The sequence below is a fragment of the Callospermophilus lateralis genome, chromosome 7 (genome assembly GCF_048772815.1).
Source record: "Callospermophilus lateralis isolate mCalLat2 chromosome 7, mCalLat2.hap1, whole genome shotgun sequence".
Lineage (NCBI taxonomy): Eukaryota > Metazoa > Chordata > Mammalia > Rodentia > Sciuridae > Callospermophilus > Callospermophilus lateralis.
The window spans coordinates 47,316,745-47,334,794 of record NC_135311.1 but is presented as its reverse complement, the minus strand read 5'-3'; the positions used below and the strand labels follow the sequence as shown (position 1 = coordinate 47,334,794).

General features: G+C 37.3%; 1 protein-coding gene across 3 annotated transcripts in view; it reads right to left on the bottom strand.

The window, feature by feature from the left end:
• Positions 1 to 18,050, bottom strand: part of Cdc14a (cell division cycle 14A) — a 165,785-nt gene that overhangs the window by 72,371 nt on the left and 75,364 nt on the right. For all 3 annotated transcript variants that reach the window (XM_076861692.1, XM_076861689.1, XM_076861690.1), the window contains 3 exons: positions 16,853 to 16,919; positions 13,674 to 13,736; positions 494 to 581 (listed from right to left, as the gene is read on the bottom strand). In XM_076861692.1, coding sequence (XP_076717807.1) covers positions 494 to 581; positions 13,674 to 13,736; positions 16,853 to 16,919 — 218 coding nt within the window. The remainder of the gene's footprint in view (positions 1 to 493; positions 582 to 13,673; positions 13,737 to 16,852; positions 16,920 to 18,050) is intronic.

Sequence of the window (18,050 nt, the reverse complement as noted above, 5' to 3'; positions counted from 1 at the left end):
TAAGAAGATGCCATTTCTTCCTCCTTAGGTGTGGATCACAGAATCTACATCGAAGAATTACTGGATATTAACTGAGATGATTGCTAGAAACTATCATGCAGTAAGTACTAAACACACATCGCCATCATCATCCAACATGACACTCCTCAAGAATACCTTGGGGATTCTCTACAGCAAAATGAATCTGAAAAACATTTATAGAATTCAGCAATCTGTTTAGTGGTGTAACCAGTTTGTTTCTCAAATTCTTCTTTAATGACTGGATAAAGAAAACATTCTATTTATGGCAACCTAAAAAACATGCTTGTTTTAAAAGAGTGGATATAGCTCCACCTACTGGAAGTTTAACCTTCAACACACTGGTTGCTATTCAATTTTATACATCCTGAATAGTCTGCAGAATATTACCAAGAGAAAGTGTTATCTGAGGAAATTGAAAAATTAAAGAGTAATTAAAATAAATGTTTGGAGGGTAAAAGGAAGAAAAACCTACCATTTTCAATTTTGCTTTTAGGATGTGGTCCACTAAATGCTAAAAATTTTCCTGGAACAATCCAGTTGAAGTCACCATTTTCAACTCGCTGGCAGGATTTTTGTGAGAAAAGAGAAGAAAAATATTTTATAATTCTTACATAATTTAGGAAACCCTTACAAATAAAACTGCTTTTCCTACTATTAGTATTAGACCAATTGGACATACATGAAAACAAAGTAATAAAACTTAAAAACATACATCTGATTCTCAAAATGTTATTTATGAATTTAATTCACTTGAGGAATTCTTCTATCTAGACTATGAACAGTTTAGGCTGTATTAAAAGTTTGTTTATTTAAGGTGTGGTACTTTGTTTAAAATAAGTTTGTCTCCTAGTCACTCTGAAATAAAATGAAATGAAAATAACACTGTTATCGTAGCAATAAATTAAAGAAGTAAGAAAAAAAATGAGAGATACAAGCATTTCCATGAACATGATAAACAGACTTTAAACAATAAAAAAAAATCAATGTCAGGTTTATGATGAACACATTTTTATGGGCTGATATCCGTTGTTGATTCTAATTTGAAGACCATGAAATGGCAGGAGGCAGAAGGGAGGGACAGAAACTCATTAAATCCTAGAGGTACACCACAAGCCAGGGTCAGTCAAGGTTTCCTGCAGGGGCTGCAAACCCAAACAAGGTTTAGCAATAAAAGTGGCTGCTCCTCCACTCAACCTAATTAGACACCCTGCAGGAAATTTGAGTGTGGCTAACCTTCCAACCTATTTTTAAGTGAAATCTGCCTTTGAAATACTAACTTTTATTTTTGTTTTATTTTATTTATTTGCAGTACTGGTAACTGAACGTAGGGATACTCTACCACTGAGCTACATCCACAGACCTTTTTTTTTTTTTTTTGAGACAGGGTCTCTTGCTACATTGCCAAGACTGGCCTTGAACTTGGATCCTCCTGCCTTCACCTCCCAGATCTCTGGAAAATGTTGATTATTTTAAATTAGGTTTTTAAATACTATCGGCTGACTGATCATCAGTTGTCATCCTCTAGTCTATACACTCTAAGGAATACTCAGAAAAGGTCAAGACCAAGAAAGAGGCCATCCACCTTCTACCATACCATCAGCCCCTCCATTTTCTTTTCTTCCCTCTGAACCCGTGGACACCAGGACAGGGCTAAGATTACCCAGGACAGTGCAGGCAATTGGGAGACACTGTGCAATCCATCGTATTGCCTCTTCACTGTCTTCTCTACATTCCACTCCCACCCCACCTCCCTAGTCTCCAATCTCAGGACAGGGAAATGGAAATAACATGGTTCTCTTCAAGGGGCATCTGTGTCTATATAAAAGGCTGGAGAAGATGACCTCAGTAATAGGAACCTGAGCTAAGTAAGAATCTGCACTCTACTGTAAGAACTCAATAATATCTGTTAACTAAATTAGAATAATATCATCAAGGAAATCTGGTGCCACTATTTATATTACCTATTACATTACCACTTCCATGAAAATCAAAAGTTGGCTATACGTTTTCATTTTGAAAATGAGGATGTATCTTTTCAATTATATAAAGTTACAAATGAACCTTTACATGATATCCTGCTATGTCAGCATTGCATTAATCTAATTGTAATAACATAATATCTCTCTAATGCTCTAAGTAAAAGCTTAGCAACACCATGAATGTCACAATACATATGCATGGCTCTCTATTTATAATCATTTGAATAAAGAATCAAACATACAACTCTTATGATAATTAAACATTAATTCCTGTTTAAATAAAAGTCTCAAATTAATGACCCAATATCCATTTTGAGCAATTATTAAGGCTAAAACATACTTTAAAAATTCAAGAATAAGGGTATGTCTAATCAAAAGTCTAAACTCCGCTCTCAGGAACAGAAGAAGAAATCCAGTTTCCACATTCACTATTTCTGTGTCCTTGGCCACCAACTAGGCAGATAAATAAATTGTGCTATATCTGTTTATTTGGACTACAGACATCTGTTTGGTTAAACAGTAACCTTTTATAATCAACCATATAGGAGAGAGGCCATGACCTCTCAGAATCAAAAGACTATGTTTGCAAATTTTCCTATCCAAAAAGATAAACATTAGATAATATTGGGCTATATTTAGCAGCCTAGATGAAGTTGATAGAATAAGTAACAGATTAAGATCTTAGATCTGAAAAAAAAATTTAATAAGAAAGATACAACTTTTAGCTAACCTAACATAAGCTTACCTGGGTAACCTTCCAAAATTAATATATGTGTCTCCTTTCACAGTGAATTATACAAATGCTAATATGTAACAATAATAGAACATTTAAAATAAGTTGGTTTTTCAAGCAAACACACACACCCACTTCAAAGAAACCTAGATCAGACAGGAACTCAAGGTACTTTCCAACCCTACCACATTTTATAAAGAAACTTGGAAGCAAGGATGAGGTAAGAGTAGGATTTAGCCTTTTCTAATATAAAGTCACCACCTACCAAATACTATGTAGAAAATCTATAGATGTTCTACACTATGAGAAAACCCCAAAACACGATGTGAATTCCTGAAACTGAGACATTTAGGTGCTATTATTAACTTTACTGTAGGAGCTTTCAGTCCACAAAAGATTCAACAGATTTCTTTTGAATAGCTAACTCTCCTGGTGCACTTAAAATATAATTTGCTTTGAAAGCACAGATTTTTACAACTTCTCAGAAATACATCTGTGCCTCTGTTGTAACAGTCACAAATATTGTCCACTTATATATTTAAAAATATTTGGCTTATTTGCCATTGTTATAAGCCTGCAGTTAAAAAAAAAAAAAAAAAAAAAGTAGTCCTGAAGTTGACAAATAAGAGACTGATTCCTTTTATTGATGTGATTTCTCAGACAACATAAATAATTTTGAGCACAATTCAACATTCACTCAAATATTTACTGAACTAATCTGTAGGGTATATAAAGAACTCAAAAAGCTAAATACTAAAAAAACAAATAACCCAATCAACAAATGAGCCAGGAGCTGAACAGATACTTCTCAGAAGAGGATATACAATCAATCAACAAATATATGAAAAAATACTAATCATCTCTAGCAGTCAGAGAAATGCAAATCAAAACTACTCTAAGATATCAGCTCACTCCAGTCAGAATGGCAGCGATTATGAAGACAAACAACAATAAGTGTTGGCGAGGACGTGGAGAAAAAGGTACATTCATACATTGCTGATGGGACTGCAAATTGGTGCAGCCAATTTGGAAAGCAGTATGGAGATTCCTTGGAAATCTGGGAATGGAACCACCATTTGACCCAGCTATTCCTCTCCTCGGATTATACCCAAAGGACTTAAAAACAGCATACTACAGGGACACAGCCACATCAATGTTTATAGCAGCACAATTCACAATAGCCAAACTATGGAGCCAACCTAGATGTCCTTCGGTGGATGAATGGATTTAAAAAATGTGGCATATACACACAATGGAATTTTACTCAGCATTAAAAAAGAACAAAATCATGGCATTTGCAGGTAAATGGATGGTGTTGGAGAAGATAATGTTAAGTGAAGTCAGCCAATCCCAAAAAAACAAATGCTGAATGTTTTCTCTGATATAAGGAAGTTGACTCATAGTGGGGTAGAGAGGGAATTCTAGATAGGGAAGATAGGTGGGAAGGAAAGAGAGGGGGCAGGGGATTAGCAAGGATGGTGGAATGTAATAGACATCATCATACAAATAAGACTTGAATTGGGTGTCAACATACTTTATATACAGAGATTCAAAAATTGTGGTATATATGTATATTAAGAATTGTAATGCAAAAAAACAACAACAAAGTACGTGTATAAAGGCATAAATTGATGTGAACATACTTTATTACAAAGATACGAAAAATTATGCCCTATATGTGCAATAATGCTTGTAATGCTTTCCACTGCTGTCGTATATTTAAAAAATAATAATAAAAAAGTGTTTGCTGAGTCTTTATTAAATATCAAGGACTACAACTTAGTGTCACATAAAATAATAAAAAGCATTTTCTCTGTTCTTTTAAGGAGTCCAAAGACAAATGGAAGTAACAGTAACAGCAGTAAACACATACAGACCTGACTCTGTGCCACTCACTTACTCTACACAGCAACACTATGAGGCAGATAGCATTACCACCACCATTTTATCCTTTAAAGAAGAGTTGTACTAAATTTTGACAAATGTCACCACAGAAATACACAAGAGGTATAAGGTTGGCACAAAGACTCTTTTTAAAAATTAAGATAGAACTACAAAGTCTGTTTTTAAATTCATTTTGAAAGTGCACCCTTTATATTTACCTAATTTCTAAAACAATTAATTAGTGTTGACAGTGTAGTTGTACTACATAAAGGTGAATATGCTGTCGAGATGGGCCCTTTATGAGCTTAAAGCCAAGTAAATATTTGAGTTGTTTGGTTTAAATTAAGTTTCCATGCACTTTGGCTTTAAGTGATAAACTTTAGTTTATTAATTTAGATCTGACTTTGAGAGAGACGGTGTGGTGGAGGGAAAGAGGAGTGTCCCGTGTGGATGATTACTTCATCTCTGCCAGCCATGGCGGGAGGAGGGAGACAGCTTCAGAGCTGGAGGGTTGCTCCCACAGTCCAGACCAGTGAATACCTCCGCTGATAAAACAGCAGCAAAACTGCAGGGCACGTTTGCTGATGCCATTGTCAAGACATAAGGTCTGGGGACGGCAGCACACATATATTATGGTTGCTGAAGCTCAAACGCAGGTTCTTTCAATCGTGAAATGTGTGTATACCAGAAATCATGAGGCCCCCAGGAGAGCAAAGTACTGGAGAGAGCAAATGCAGAGAAAGGACTGGCAAGACGGGTTAAGAAAGAAGACCAGAGGGAGAAATGCAAGAGACAGCACCTCAGAAGTTAGAGTAGGAAGGTTAAGTTTCCAGAATTAGAGAGTGGCCACAGGGCAAATCAAATAGGAAGAAGACCCAAGCGCCGCCATTTGTTTTTCTCACTTCTGTGTTGCAACAGTTTCAGTGGAGTTATGTAGGTATAAACCAGACCATAATTAGTTGTAGAATACAGACTGCTCTCTTAAGAAGTTTGGAGGCAAAAGAAAAGACAAAGACCAGTAATTAAAGAGGAAGGGAGAAAAAAAAAAAACCATGGGAAATTGCTTAGGACAGGGTAGGCCTCTAAACATTTTATAGACTTAACCAACATGATCTTTAACTAGCAATGGGTATGATTTATGAGCAGATGAGGAAACACCAGGTACCTTCACTTTAGCAGATGCAATGGCCAGAAAGAAATTTTTGCTCTGAAATCTTGTGGCCTTTGAATGATGAAATCAATTCTCTAGGATGGCTCCAGGGGAATGCTTCTAATAGTTCTTCTAATGGTTCGATCACCATGGGAGGAACACCTCTATAATTGCTCCTGGTGGTGAGGACATGCCCACATGCCTGCATTCTGAGGCTTGCTTGACCCCAGTTCCTATGACAGGGGAGCTCCTTTTCCCAGTCCACAATCTATGAACAACTGAAGATGGCAGACCAAGCATCATCCACATTATATTCCAGTTTACAAATTCTTAATCCAAAGCAAAGCTTTGAACATCATCCTTTTAAGTGCTCAACAGCACTGACTCTTGCTGTTGACCTGAGGTGACTTGTTGACATGGGAGATCTAACAAACTTTACTCATTCCCACAGGATATGCTAAAGGACAAAATGAGGAGTCTACACCTCTTGGTCCTTGAAGGATACAGTCAATCTGGGGACAGTGCCTGGTCATGTAGAAAACTAACAGCACATTACATGCAGACCTGATCTTAGATTGCAATAACTAGTACTCAATACTGGAAAGAACTGATTTTTTTTTTAAAGAAGAGATTGCAGCACAGATTGGTTGATAATGAAAGAAAGAAACACTATTTCAAGAAGTTGTCTACCAGAGTAAAATCTGTTCCACGGAATGTTACTATAAAATCAGAATGGATCTTTAATTAATAACACTTAGTCACTTTCTACTGAAAATAGATCACACAAAATATCTTGAAATGGTGCTGTACTCCTTTCTAAGTATTCATTCACTCACAGCTTTAGTTCTTTCTTTTCAGAAACATTTAAAGACTGCCCACTACGCATGTACTGTGCTACTAGGTTACTTATTCATATAAAGAGAAATAGGACCTAGTTCCTGCCCACAAGCATCCACAGTGCAGGGGAGACGCAGCTGTGGAAGAACAATCACAAAACACTGCTTGAATGAGACTCCACAGGCTGAGAATGACTTCACAGTCAGCCACGTAAAGATCGTGGGAGAAAAGAAGGGATCGCGGGCGGGAGTAGGAAGCAAAAGCATGTCCACAGGGACAAGAGCGTGAAGCAGTGCGCATCTGGGCAGCTGCATGGATGGAAAAGGAAAGAGTGGAGAGGAAGGAGGCTTTTGTGCCACAGTAAAAATTTACATTTCTTCCCTGATGTTTGTCAGTGTGGAACCCACAAAGGACTTAAAATAGGGGAATGATATAATCAGATTTTGTTTTTAAAACATCGACTCTGATACTAATGTGAAGACTTGCCCCAAAGGCCCAAGGGTAAAGACACCTACAGCAGACCTTTAGAACAGACCAGTGCTTTCTCCCAAATAGTCTCCAGATAACCTGACATTACTCTCTAGAACAGCAATGCTCTTCTCCCCCAAAGAGCACCCTACCAGGGAAGATGGCAATACAGATGACTTGTGAATTGCTGAAATGTCTCGGGAGTCAAACATTACATATTCGGCCTGTTCTGGATCAGTGAGAAACTCTGCATGACAACTAACGTGAGAAGCAGAGATGACAGCTGGTGGCCAGAATCAAACAGGATAACTTCTGCAGAATAAGGCGGATGCTGTGACTTAAGGTGATAAGAGTGATGGACCTAGCAAATATAGTGAGCTAATAGGAGGCACTTGATATCTGCTCAATAAACAAATGAAAAGTTGTTAGATTGAGGCCATGAAGAGAATAAGGTGGCTTCTTGACTCTCTTATAGCAAATGTTTATTTGTACATTGTTATTTTGGTAAAACAAAGTTTCCTAACCAGAGTGACCAACCATGGAGTTGCTTGAGCAAGGACTGGGACAGCCAGAGTACCCAGGCCAGTTGCCAACAGCTCAGTTATGATCCCAGGGTGTTGAGCAAGTGTTATCATTTTCTCTGTGTGGCATCATGAGAAACAAAAGGAAGCCCTGTGAGTGACTCCACTCCCAGGTAAGCCTCTGTCATCGGAGAAGCAGTAGCCAAGTGCAGCTCTCTCTTGCATGAAGTAGCCAATGTAAAGATGTGGCCTGGGCTTGTCAGTGTGTGAAGCACAGGGTCAAGTTTTCGAAAACACCCTGATGTTCTAGACAATATTTTTGTACTGACAGAACTACTTCACAGGAAGTGCTTTTAATATTTTTACCAAAAAAAAAAAAAAAAAAAAAAGGAATGATTTGGGTGGAGTGGGAGGCGGACAATGGCAAATACCAAAAGCTCAAAGAAAGACGTCAAAGCAATTTCTCAGCTTTGTAGTAGTTTTTGAACTTCAGTCTCCATCTAATTTCCAAAAGGCAGCTCGTGGAGATTGCAGGGGCCAAATGCTGGATGGAAATAATAAGTGCAAGCTACAGAGGAGGCGCCCCCGTGGGCTGTCATGGGAGCAGGGCTTCTCTGCATTTCTTCCCACACCCACAACTAAGGACAGGGCACTGCTACAGCATGACACTTCCTCTGTGGTTTTCTGTGAGTTCCTCTGTGTATGGATAACATAAGGACATCATCAAAAACAGCAAGTCTCTGGTAAACATTGAAATGCCTCTTTAAGGACAACTAGGACAACAAACCAAAGACATCAGGTTCTCTCTGATGAATAATGACTGCTTAAGTGTAGGATCGTTAGTGATCAGTGGAATACAGGCATAGGCGTGTTTGGTAAGGACAGTAACCTCCCCCAAAAAAGAAAGCTGACTGAAGGCACACTGAGGGTCTTCTAAGCATTAACCTCTAACTTTGCTACTGGAGAGCATAGAGTTTCTCACACACCTACAGACACATTATTTAGAAGAATATGCAAACTCTTTCATCCTCATTGTTTTTGCCTAGGACAAAAGGTTTATTTATTTATTTATTTATTTTAATTTCTGAACTGGTCTATGGCTAGACTTCAAAGCAGTGGTTGCTCTCTTAGTCTTCAAGTTCTCTGAGAATACCTTAAGAAGCCTGTAGGAAAAGGTAGGAATGTCTGACACTGATGCCTACAGGAAACTTTGGATTACCAAAAGTTGCAGTTCCTTTTCTGGACCTTCCCTGCATAGCTGCCAGAATTGCATCTTTTGATTAGTGCAAACGTAAGGGACTGCAGAAGAGGTTGGCAAAGGACCTGGAAAGACCAAGTTTTGAAAGACTTTCACAAAATAGAAACCAGCCCTCTTGCTTATATCAAGACTTAATGTGATGTGCCATTTGCAAGTCACATGAAAATAAAGCAAGAGCCTGAGATATCTTACCCCAAGCTTTCTGAACATGACAAGGCCTTGAAATGAACTCTCCAGTGAACAATTAGATCACAAAAAGCAAGAAATATAACCGCTTCTGCTTCTGCTAGGCTTCCTGTCACACTGATGGACTATGCTAGCACCCTAGCCAGCCTGCCATTCTTGCAGAGTCTGCACTCTAGCTACATGTGGCTTCTATGTACTAATGTTTCCACACCAAATTAAGGTATGCCACAGTGTAAAGCACACACTAGATCTCAAAGCACTTAAAAACTGTAAAATGAGTAATGCCTAGGTCTTTGATCCACTTTGGGTTGAGTTTTGTGCAGAGTGAGAGATAGGGCTTCAATTTCATTCTGCTCTCTATGGATTTCCAGTTTTGCCAGCACCATTTGTTGAAGAAGGTATCTTTTCTCCAATGTATGTTTTTAGCACTTTTGTTTAGTAGGAGATAACTATATTTATGTGGGTTTGTCTCTGCATCTCCTATTCTGTTCTGTTGCTCTTCATGTCTGTTTTGGTGCCAATACCATGCTGTTTTTGTTACTATAGCTCTGCAGTATAAGGTCTGGTATTGTGATGCCTCCTGCTTCACTTTTCTCATTAAGGACTTAAAATCAGCATACTCTAGTAACACATCAATGTTTAGAGGAGCTCAATTCACAATAGCTAAACTACAGAACCAACCTAGGTGCCCTTCAACAGATGAATGGATAAAGAAAATGTGGTATATATACACAATGGAATATTACTCAGACATAAAAAATGACTTTATGTCTTTTGCTAGTAAATGGATAGGTGGATCTGGAGACTAAAATGCTAAGCAAAATAAGCCAATCTCAGAAAACCAAATGCCAAATGTTCTCTCTGATATGTGGATGCTAACAAACTAGGGAGGGGGAAGAATAGAAGTTCATTTGATTAGATGAAGGGAAGGGAGTGTGGATGAGAATTGGAAAGACAGTTGAATGACTCTGACATAACTTTCCTATGTACATATATGAATATACCACAGTGAATTCTCCACATCATATACAACCACAAGACAGAGATCCTAATTAAAATAAAATATACTCCATGTTTGTATAAATATATCAAAATATACTGTCATGAATAACTAAAAAGAACAAATTTTTTAAAAATGTAAAATATCTCAATAATTTTGTATTGGCTACAGATTGAAATGGCATTTAAGATATATTACATTAAGTAAAATCTATAATTGAAATTAATTTTCTCTCTTTTTTACCCTTTCTAAATGCAGCTACTAGAATATTTAAAATACATATGACTCTCATAATATTTCTAGTAGACAGTGCTGCTGTAGATCTTTGAATTACAGGATAAAGACAGATACAACCTTTGGCAGAATGAGCAGAGGTTTATATATAGACTGTATTCAACAGATATCTCCCGTGTTTGGATGTCCTCAACGTTTACATTTGTAAGTAGCATTCTGATCATAAAAGTCCCCTTTAATATCACCTAGAGACAAAGTCTTGTTGGTTTAGGCTTTTTCTTGAGCCATGTTATATACTGAATGTACTTTAGTGAGGAAGTGTCTTTGAAAGGTCTCATCCTGAATATCCCCTAGTCATCAAGGTGATATTCTCACAAATTGCTGTTGGTGATAAAATTTTACTTTGAAAATTACGATGCCTTCATTGGAATGCTGACTCTGCTGGAGTTAATGAAGTGTAGACATTCAGCTCCTCCTCAGAAGTTTGCCAAATGTCTAGACTCACCCTCGGAGCAGGACAGACAGCAAGACACCAAGCTCTGGCAGGAAGTGACTGGGCCCCAGAGTGTTGGCAAAGACAGTCCTTTCTTTACTCATTTATTCATAAAGCAAACATTTATGAAATGCCAAACACTTCGATTTGTGATTTTCCTCTTTTATGGGCTTTATGATGGAATAGATACATCATTCTCAAAGCGGAAGATGTTTGACAGCAAACTTTTCAAATGTTCACCAAAACCGACTACTCCCCTCCCAATCCCTGGATGGTGGTTGTTAGCTCAGAGGATGAAGCTCACTCCCATCAGATGTTTGGTTGGTTGCTTGGTTGCTTGGTTGGTTGGATGTAAGAACTGAAGAGTACTGTGCGCTTAAGGTTTTTCAACAGTGCTTTCAAGTCACCTTGAACATTGACATCAAAGTTAAAAGACAGAGCGAAAGAGAGGAAGAAGTGGATGAAGAAATAAGTAAAACATCAGTGAGCTTGTCCTCTTTATTGTAGTGTTTATTCCTTCCTTTCCTTTTGCATCCCTCACCAACCTCTCTTTTTATTAAAATTGCTTTAGTGTTTGGCCATCTGTTTTTCTCCATGCTTACATATATGGAGTACAGATCTGAATTATTCTGGGGAGGAGGACCTAAAATTTATCTAATTTGGAGACTCACTTTAAAAATACAGAATTTTTATTCTGTATTCCTACAGGTGGCACATACCCAGGGATTTGAAAGGCTGAGACAAGAGGATCACAAGTTCAAGGCCAGATTCAGCAAACTAGCAAGGCCCTCATCAATTCAAAATAAAAAATAAAAAGACACCCCTGGGTTAATCTCTAATACCCCCCCAAAAAAATTACTATCATAGAATTGGTATAGAACATTAACAGGTACCCATGCAAATAAGAGGTCTCAACATTTAAATTTCATTAGCTTCAAAATATATCAGCTCCTTTGTAATGTTTTGAACAACCAACAAAAAAAAAACAATTAAAGAATTGATTTTTAAAAAATAATAAAAAAAATATATCAGCTCTGTGCCTATGATACAATACACGTAATATGTATTATGTAGCATCATACATATAATATGTATGAGATGGGAGTGTCTTGTTATATTTTATTTATTTTAAAAGGATTATAAACACCCTTCTGTGTCTTTTCAACAATATAATATAGAAATCATCCTAGGTAGTATCATTGAATTCATTTTTTAAAAAATGTTCATATCACATCCATGATGTACATGTACCACAAATTATCCAACCATCTTCCTTATTAGGTGTACATTCCTTTGCTTCTAGTTTTCTCTTTTGAAGAAAGGATTCTTTCGCTACTATACAAATGCCACAAAAATACTTCTATAGTTTTTTAAAAACTGTGAACTTTTAATAAATTGCACTAAATTTATTAATTTTTGGAGAAGCAGCAATTTCATTATGTTGAGATATTCTGAAGAAGAAAACAGTATGTTTTTCCACTTCGACAAATCCCATCTATCGGGTATTTATGATCCAATAAAGAAAATAAAGCTTGTGGGCACATAGCCATGATGTGAGAAAAAAGGAAAACACAAATTATAAAACATGAAAGTAACGGGAAGGGAATACTCTACAGGTACAGTCAGGAGAGGAGAGTTAAGGGAGGGGGAAAGCTAGGAGAAAGCAAGCTCAGCCGGGGCACAGAGACATTTGAGAAACAGCAAGTAAGCAGCTCAGAGGGGCTGGAACAGAAAGTGCAGATGGTACAGAACCAGGAGATGAGGCCATGAGGTAGGTGGAGCTCAACAGAGCCAAGAATTCCAGACAGAAGAGAGTATCCTCCTTCAGCAGGGCAATGGGACCCACAGCCAGTTGGGGCCAAGAAGAAAATAAGATGAGAGCTCAGTTTTAGGATTACTCAGGCAGCCTGGGAGGAGAAGGCCGGCACTCTGGCAGAGAGCAGCAACAGTAGTCCACGAGAGACCATATGAGACCTAGGCTGGGTGAGAAGAGAGAGGAAGGAAGAGAGGAACACATCCTATGGCACCAGTGACGGGAATTCAAACACTAGATTAGGGAGGGGAAAATAAGGATGCTTCTAGTCTTGAATCTGGGCAAACAGTAGGATGGTGACACCATCAACACAGATGAACAAAGCAAAAGACGTTGTTTGGATGAAAGATTTGTTTAGAATCATTAAATGTAACATGCAGGCAGGATATTCAAGTAGACATAGCCTGGATTAGAGCCCAAAACATGAAGGCCATCCTGGTCTTTCAAAGAATAGTGATGCATTTTCCTACTTCCCTGCGGGCACCAAGCAGATGAGTTCATGTTCAGAGAATGTCAAGCCTCCTCACACTCCTCAGGCTTATCATCTTTCAGAAAAAGTTAACTTCTGGACTCCATACACTGCTCACAGAGTGGCCTTCTTCAACATCTGCTATGGTCTGACCCAGCCTGGACAGCCACTGCCTAAATGCACAGGCAAAACATCACCTGAAAGCCTCATAACAGTGCCATGAGAAAAAGTTCAATGAACTCTTAGAACTAAGTGCATTCAACTCTGCTTCAAAATAGAATACATACCCTCAAGAGCACTGTAAGGTATACATCCAGTTTTGTTTTAAATAAAACTGAATTTTCAAAAAACAGTAGCTTATAATTTTACCAAACTATACTTCAAAATTATTTTTTCTTCGAAAGGTACAAAGTGATTGTCAATCAAGTTTGGTAAGAGAATATATAGAGATACATGACTTTTTCCTAAATTAAAATTTTGGTGATCCTTGGTTCAACGATAATAAACAAAGCTGAAAAAACAAAACAATTGATGGGGGGATTCAAGAATGCTTTTATTTAGCAGTTAGATGGGAAAAATAATAATCAATATAAAATTATATTTTGCAAAAATATTAAATATACAAACCTCATAATGTTCATATTCCTCCACATCAAATGTCTCAAAGTCAAAAAATCCATGTTGTAATCCCTAAAAGAAGAAGAATTTGAGTTAGTTTTTATACTTAATTGATGGAATACACTCATCATTTCTGAAATTCCCAATTAAAAAAATAACATAAGAGCTTGAAACTTAATTTTATGCAGCTCTACAAATCATTTCATAACAGTGGTCCCACACAGGATGTCTCCTGGATGCTAATTTATATTAATTTTACTTAAAGTTAATAATGCATATAAAATGGGACAAATTGGCAAATTTATGATTAAAGCCTACTGAGAACTATACCTAGGACAGAATAAATATTAGAATGATTAACTTATCAAATAGAAAAATAATCAGTTATTCTTAGAAAGTTTTGTTTTCTTAAATACCAAAAATGGCATTTTTAATTTCTAATTTACTTCTAAAATTCTACTTTGAGACACTCTGTTTTCTGATGTTAGTCTGATGTTAGAAGGAAAAAAAACAGATATTTTTAACAAAAAAAAAAAAAAGCTTCATACTTCTTTTTCTAACTAATGACTTAGAACTTTTTAAAATTATCTAGCTTGTTCAGATCTAATATTTTCAGGAAGACAAATAGTCTTCTATTTTATAAAACCTGAAGTGATACAGATTACAAATCCACAGGTACTTTAAAAATTATACGGTCAAGTCATTAAAAATAGAAAAAGAAACTAACAAGCTAAGCTCCAGTACTTCCAGCTTCAAAAAACCTTGAGTATTTTTTTCAAAATACAGGCCATAGGTCACCAGCATCAAAACACTTAAGGTAGTTTATGTTAAAAGACAGATTCTTGGGCTGAGGCTGTAGCTCAGTGGTAAAGTGCTTGCCTTGCATGTGTGAGGGACTGGGTTCAATCCTCAGCATCACATAAAAATAAATAAAGATACTGTGTGTTCATCTACAACTAAATAAATATTTAAAAAAAAAAAACAAAAGACAGATCTTGGGCCCCTTCCCAGAACTGCTAGATGGGGCACAGGATCATCATTTTAACATGCTTTCCTAGGTGATTCTTACAAATTCTAAATTCTGACAACACTGGTTTAGGCAATTCCTACCCAAAAAGCAGAACAAGTTAAACCTTTTAAAAAGCAACTTCGTTCATTTATACTCACCATTCCAGAGAAAACAGTGAGAAAAATATGTTCTAAACAATCTACTTTTCTTCCTTTCTCCTTATTTTTAAAGTGTATACTTGCATATGTGTCTGTATGTTCACATAACACATGACCTACGCTTATGACAGTGTTAAGACATCAAAGCCAGAAAAATATCTTCCCTAAAAAGGCAAAAATGTGGCCACACTTTGAGCACATTCTCGCAAGGGTTCTCCCCACCATAAAAACAGCCCAGAACATGGCACATCATGTAAGGTAGTATACACAGGCCAAGACTTCTCCCTTGCTTAAAGATGTGTGGAACATCTCAGATCCTTTAAAATCTCATCTATATTTGGGTAGACCCCACCATCTGAGAAACAATAAGTTTAGAGAAGGCTGTATTCATGACTAAAGTCCACCTTTCCTGTACAACAGGAAGCATGTCATGAATTTCTATATTGAGACACCAGTTACCATAATAACGGCCAGGGATATTCCAGTGAGAACTCTTTATGAATTTTGTGTTATAAAAGAAGCAGCACCTACCAGATGGAAGGAAAGGCTAAATAACAATAATAATGACAATAAGTAAATCACTTTTTCCTCTCAGGCATTTTCTCTAAATGCTGTAATTATGGGTTATATGTTGGGTAATATCTCCATAAAATCTTTTAACTAGTATTTCTGGAAGTGTATTTCCATGATACTGTTGGCAAGGGTGGGCTAAAGCATCCTTATAGCTTTTATGAGGAGAAAAATTTATGAAAACTATTTTCAAGTCTTAGAGGCTTTAAAATCATTTTTTAAACAAAATATCAGGACTGGAGACAGGGTAGTTCAGTCATGGAGCACTAATTTAACATGCACAAGACCCTGAACTTGATGCCCAGCACCACAGAAAAAAATAAATAAAATATAAAAGTCAGAAACAAGTACACATAAAACAAGCAGCAGAATAATAATAATACTGTTTATCTCAATTCAAACATATCAAAACCAATTTTATATTACAAAAAAGAAACTTGTGCTAGCATCCTACTGACACTATATATATACTGACACTATATAACCAATGGGTTACATAACACATACATTTCTGACTGATAAACTGATAAACAACTTTATGTCCAAGATGGAATTGTGTACTTTCAGAACTCATTAAGAGTAATCACAGGATAGCTTGCATGTCTTCTCAGATTATAAATTAAAAATATCCCAAAAATATAAAACACAACTAACTTACTTCAGAGTGTATCAAATTATCTGGAGGGGCTGTTCAAATACAGACCAAAGGGCCCCACCCCCAGAGTTTATGACTCAGTCAGTCATGGGCAGGGGTGAATTAACAGAACAGTGGCTTAGATAACTTCCTCTCTCTCCCTCACCAAGATCTAGCTTGATAATGAAGCTCAGTGGGTAACAAAGAAATGTCACTGGCACAGCTTCAGGTAGAAGTGATCAATTTGGCCCAGAACACAAATAGTTTAAATGAGAAAGAGAGGTGTCTCTCCACCCAGGTTACCCTATTGTCTGTGCAGTCTCCCTCCATATCCAAAGGGGTTGGTTCCAGTATCCTTCACAGATACCAAACTCTGCAAATGCTCAAATCCCCTATTATTAAATGGTGCAGTATTTGCATATAACCTACATGCATCCTCCCATGTACTTTAAATCATCTCTAAATGACTTATAATACCAAATACAATGTAAATGCTAGATAATATTGTATTGTTTAAGAAATAATGGCAAGGAGGAGATGTTCAGTGGAGAAGCCGGGTTTTTTGTTTTTGTTCTGGTTTTTTTACACTCCCCAAATATTTTCCATCTGAGGTTGGCTGAATCATCGAGGAGGAACCCACAGATACTGAGGGCCAGCTGTACTTTTCAAATCAATCATCATTCAGGAATCGAAAACCCTTCAGCTCATTAACTCCTCTCTCTCTTCTCCAATGGCAAACAAAGGTGTTGGAATTATTCCCTTTCTGTTTTCTTAAACTACTGTACCAACTACAGAAAAAAAAAAAAATTGTTATTACCTTTCTGATTCCCTGTAAACAGTCGAGGATGGTGAGATTGTAAGTGCAATTTCCAAAGGAAGCATCCCTACAAACATAAATAAACTTAACATTAAAAACTTGCATTCAGAATTTTCAAGTAAAATATCTAAGGCAGTTTGAGATGTGCTTGCTCAGCTTCATGTTGTCAATATGGCAAAACTTATGTAGCATGTCAGAACCTACTGGTTAACTATTCCTGCAACTTCATGAAGGACTTCTGAAATTGCTCTAATTCAACAAGTAGAATTAATAAGAAAGGAGATTCAAGTCTGAACTCCAGAGTCAGACTGCTTTGGTTCAAATTCCTACTCTGCCATGTTCTGGGTAAAAACTTGAGCAAGTTACTTTACCTCTAAGAGTCCTGGTTTCTTCATCTGTTGAAGCAAAGTTAATGACAGCAGCTAGCATTCATAAGGATTGATATTGGATTACATTTAAAAAAAATAGGTAAAGTCCTTCAAATGTGCCTGGCACAAAGAAAACACTTGAATGTTATTATCACTCTTATTAACAGTGAATTGAGCTGTTTGGTTAAGTAAAACATTCATCATTACAATAGGCCTTTTGGCAGGGGACCAATCTTGTCAGGAGTGTGATAAACACAGCATTAGAAAGGTAAGGGGGACACTGTATGTAGGTCAATAGAACCTAGTAGTTACTTTCATGAATTAAAAGCCATCTCTCCTCCCTACAGGGAGCAAGGAGAGGGCTGAGGAAAATACAGTCACACTTCCCAACAGACAACCTCCTGGGATCCATGAGGGCTACTTATGCACCCTGAGGTGCTCCGTCCAAAGAGTGGGAACCTACTGCACCAAAAATTGAGGGCTTCATGCTTTATTTAAGTTTTTAGAGCAACTCAGCATATCTACTTCAGGCAACATAAAACTGAAGTATCAAGTTCAGGTCAGTTAAACAAGAACTGGCACTGGAGCTTTAACACTAGCAATGTTCCAAGGTGTCTGAGGCAAGAAACTTGACCTCAAGTCTCTTGGTCTCTGCCCAGCCCCCACTGCTGACCCAAGGAGGGAGCCCATGCCAGGCTCCTGCCCTGACAAAGTCAAGTCCCACCCAAGCAACACCAGTATAAGGATAGCTCCTGGGAGAGAGCCAGGAGATGTCCAATGGGAGAACACAATTTTTAAGGGCTTTCAACATAATTAACATAAAACAAAGC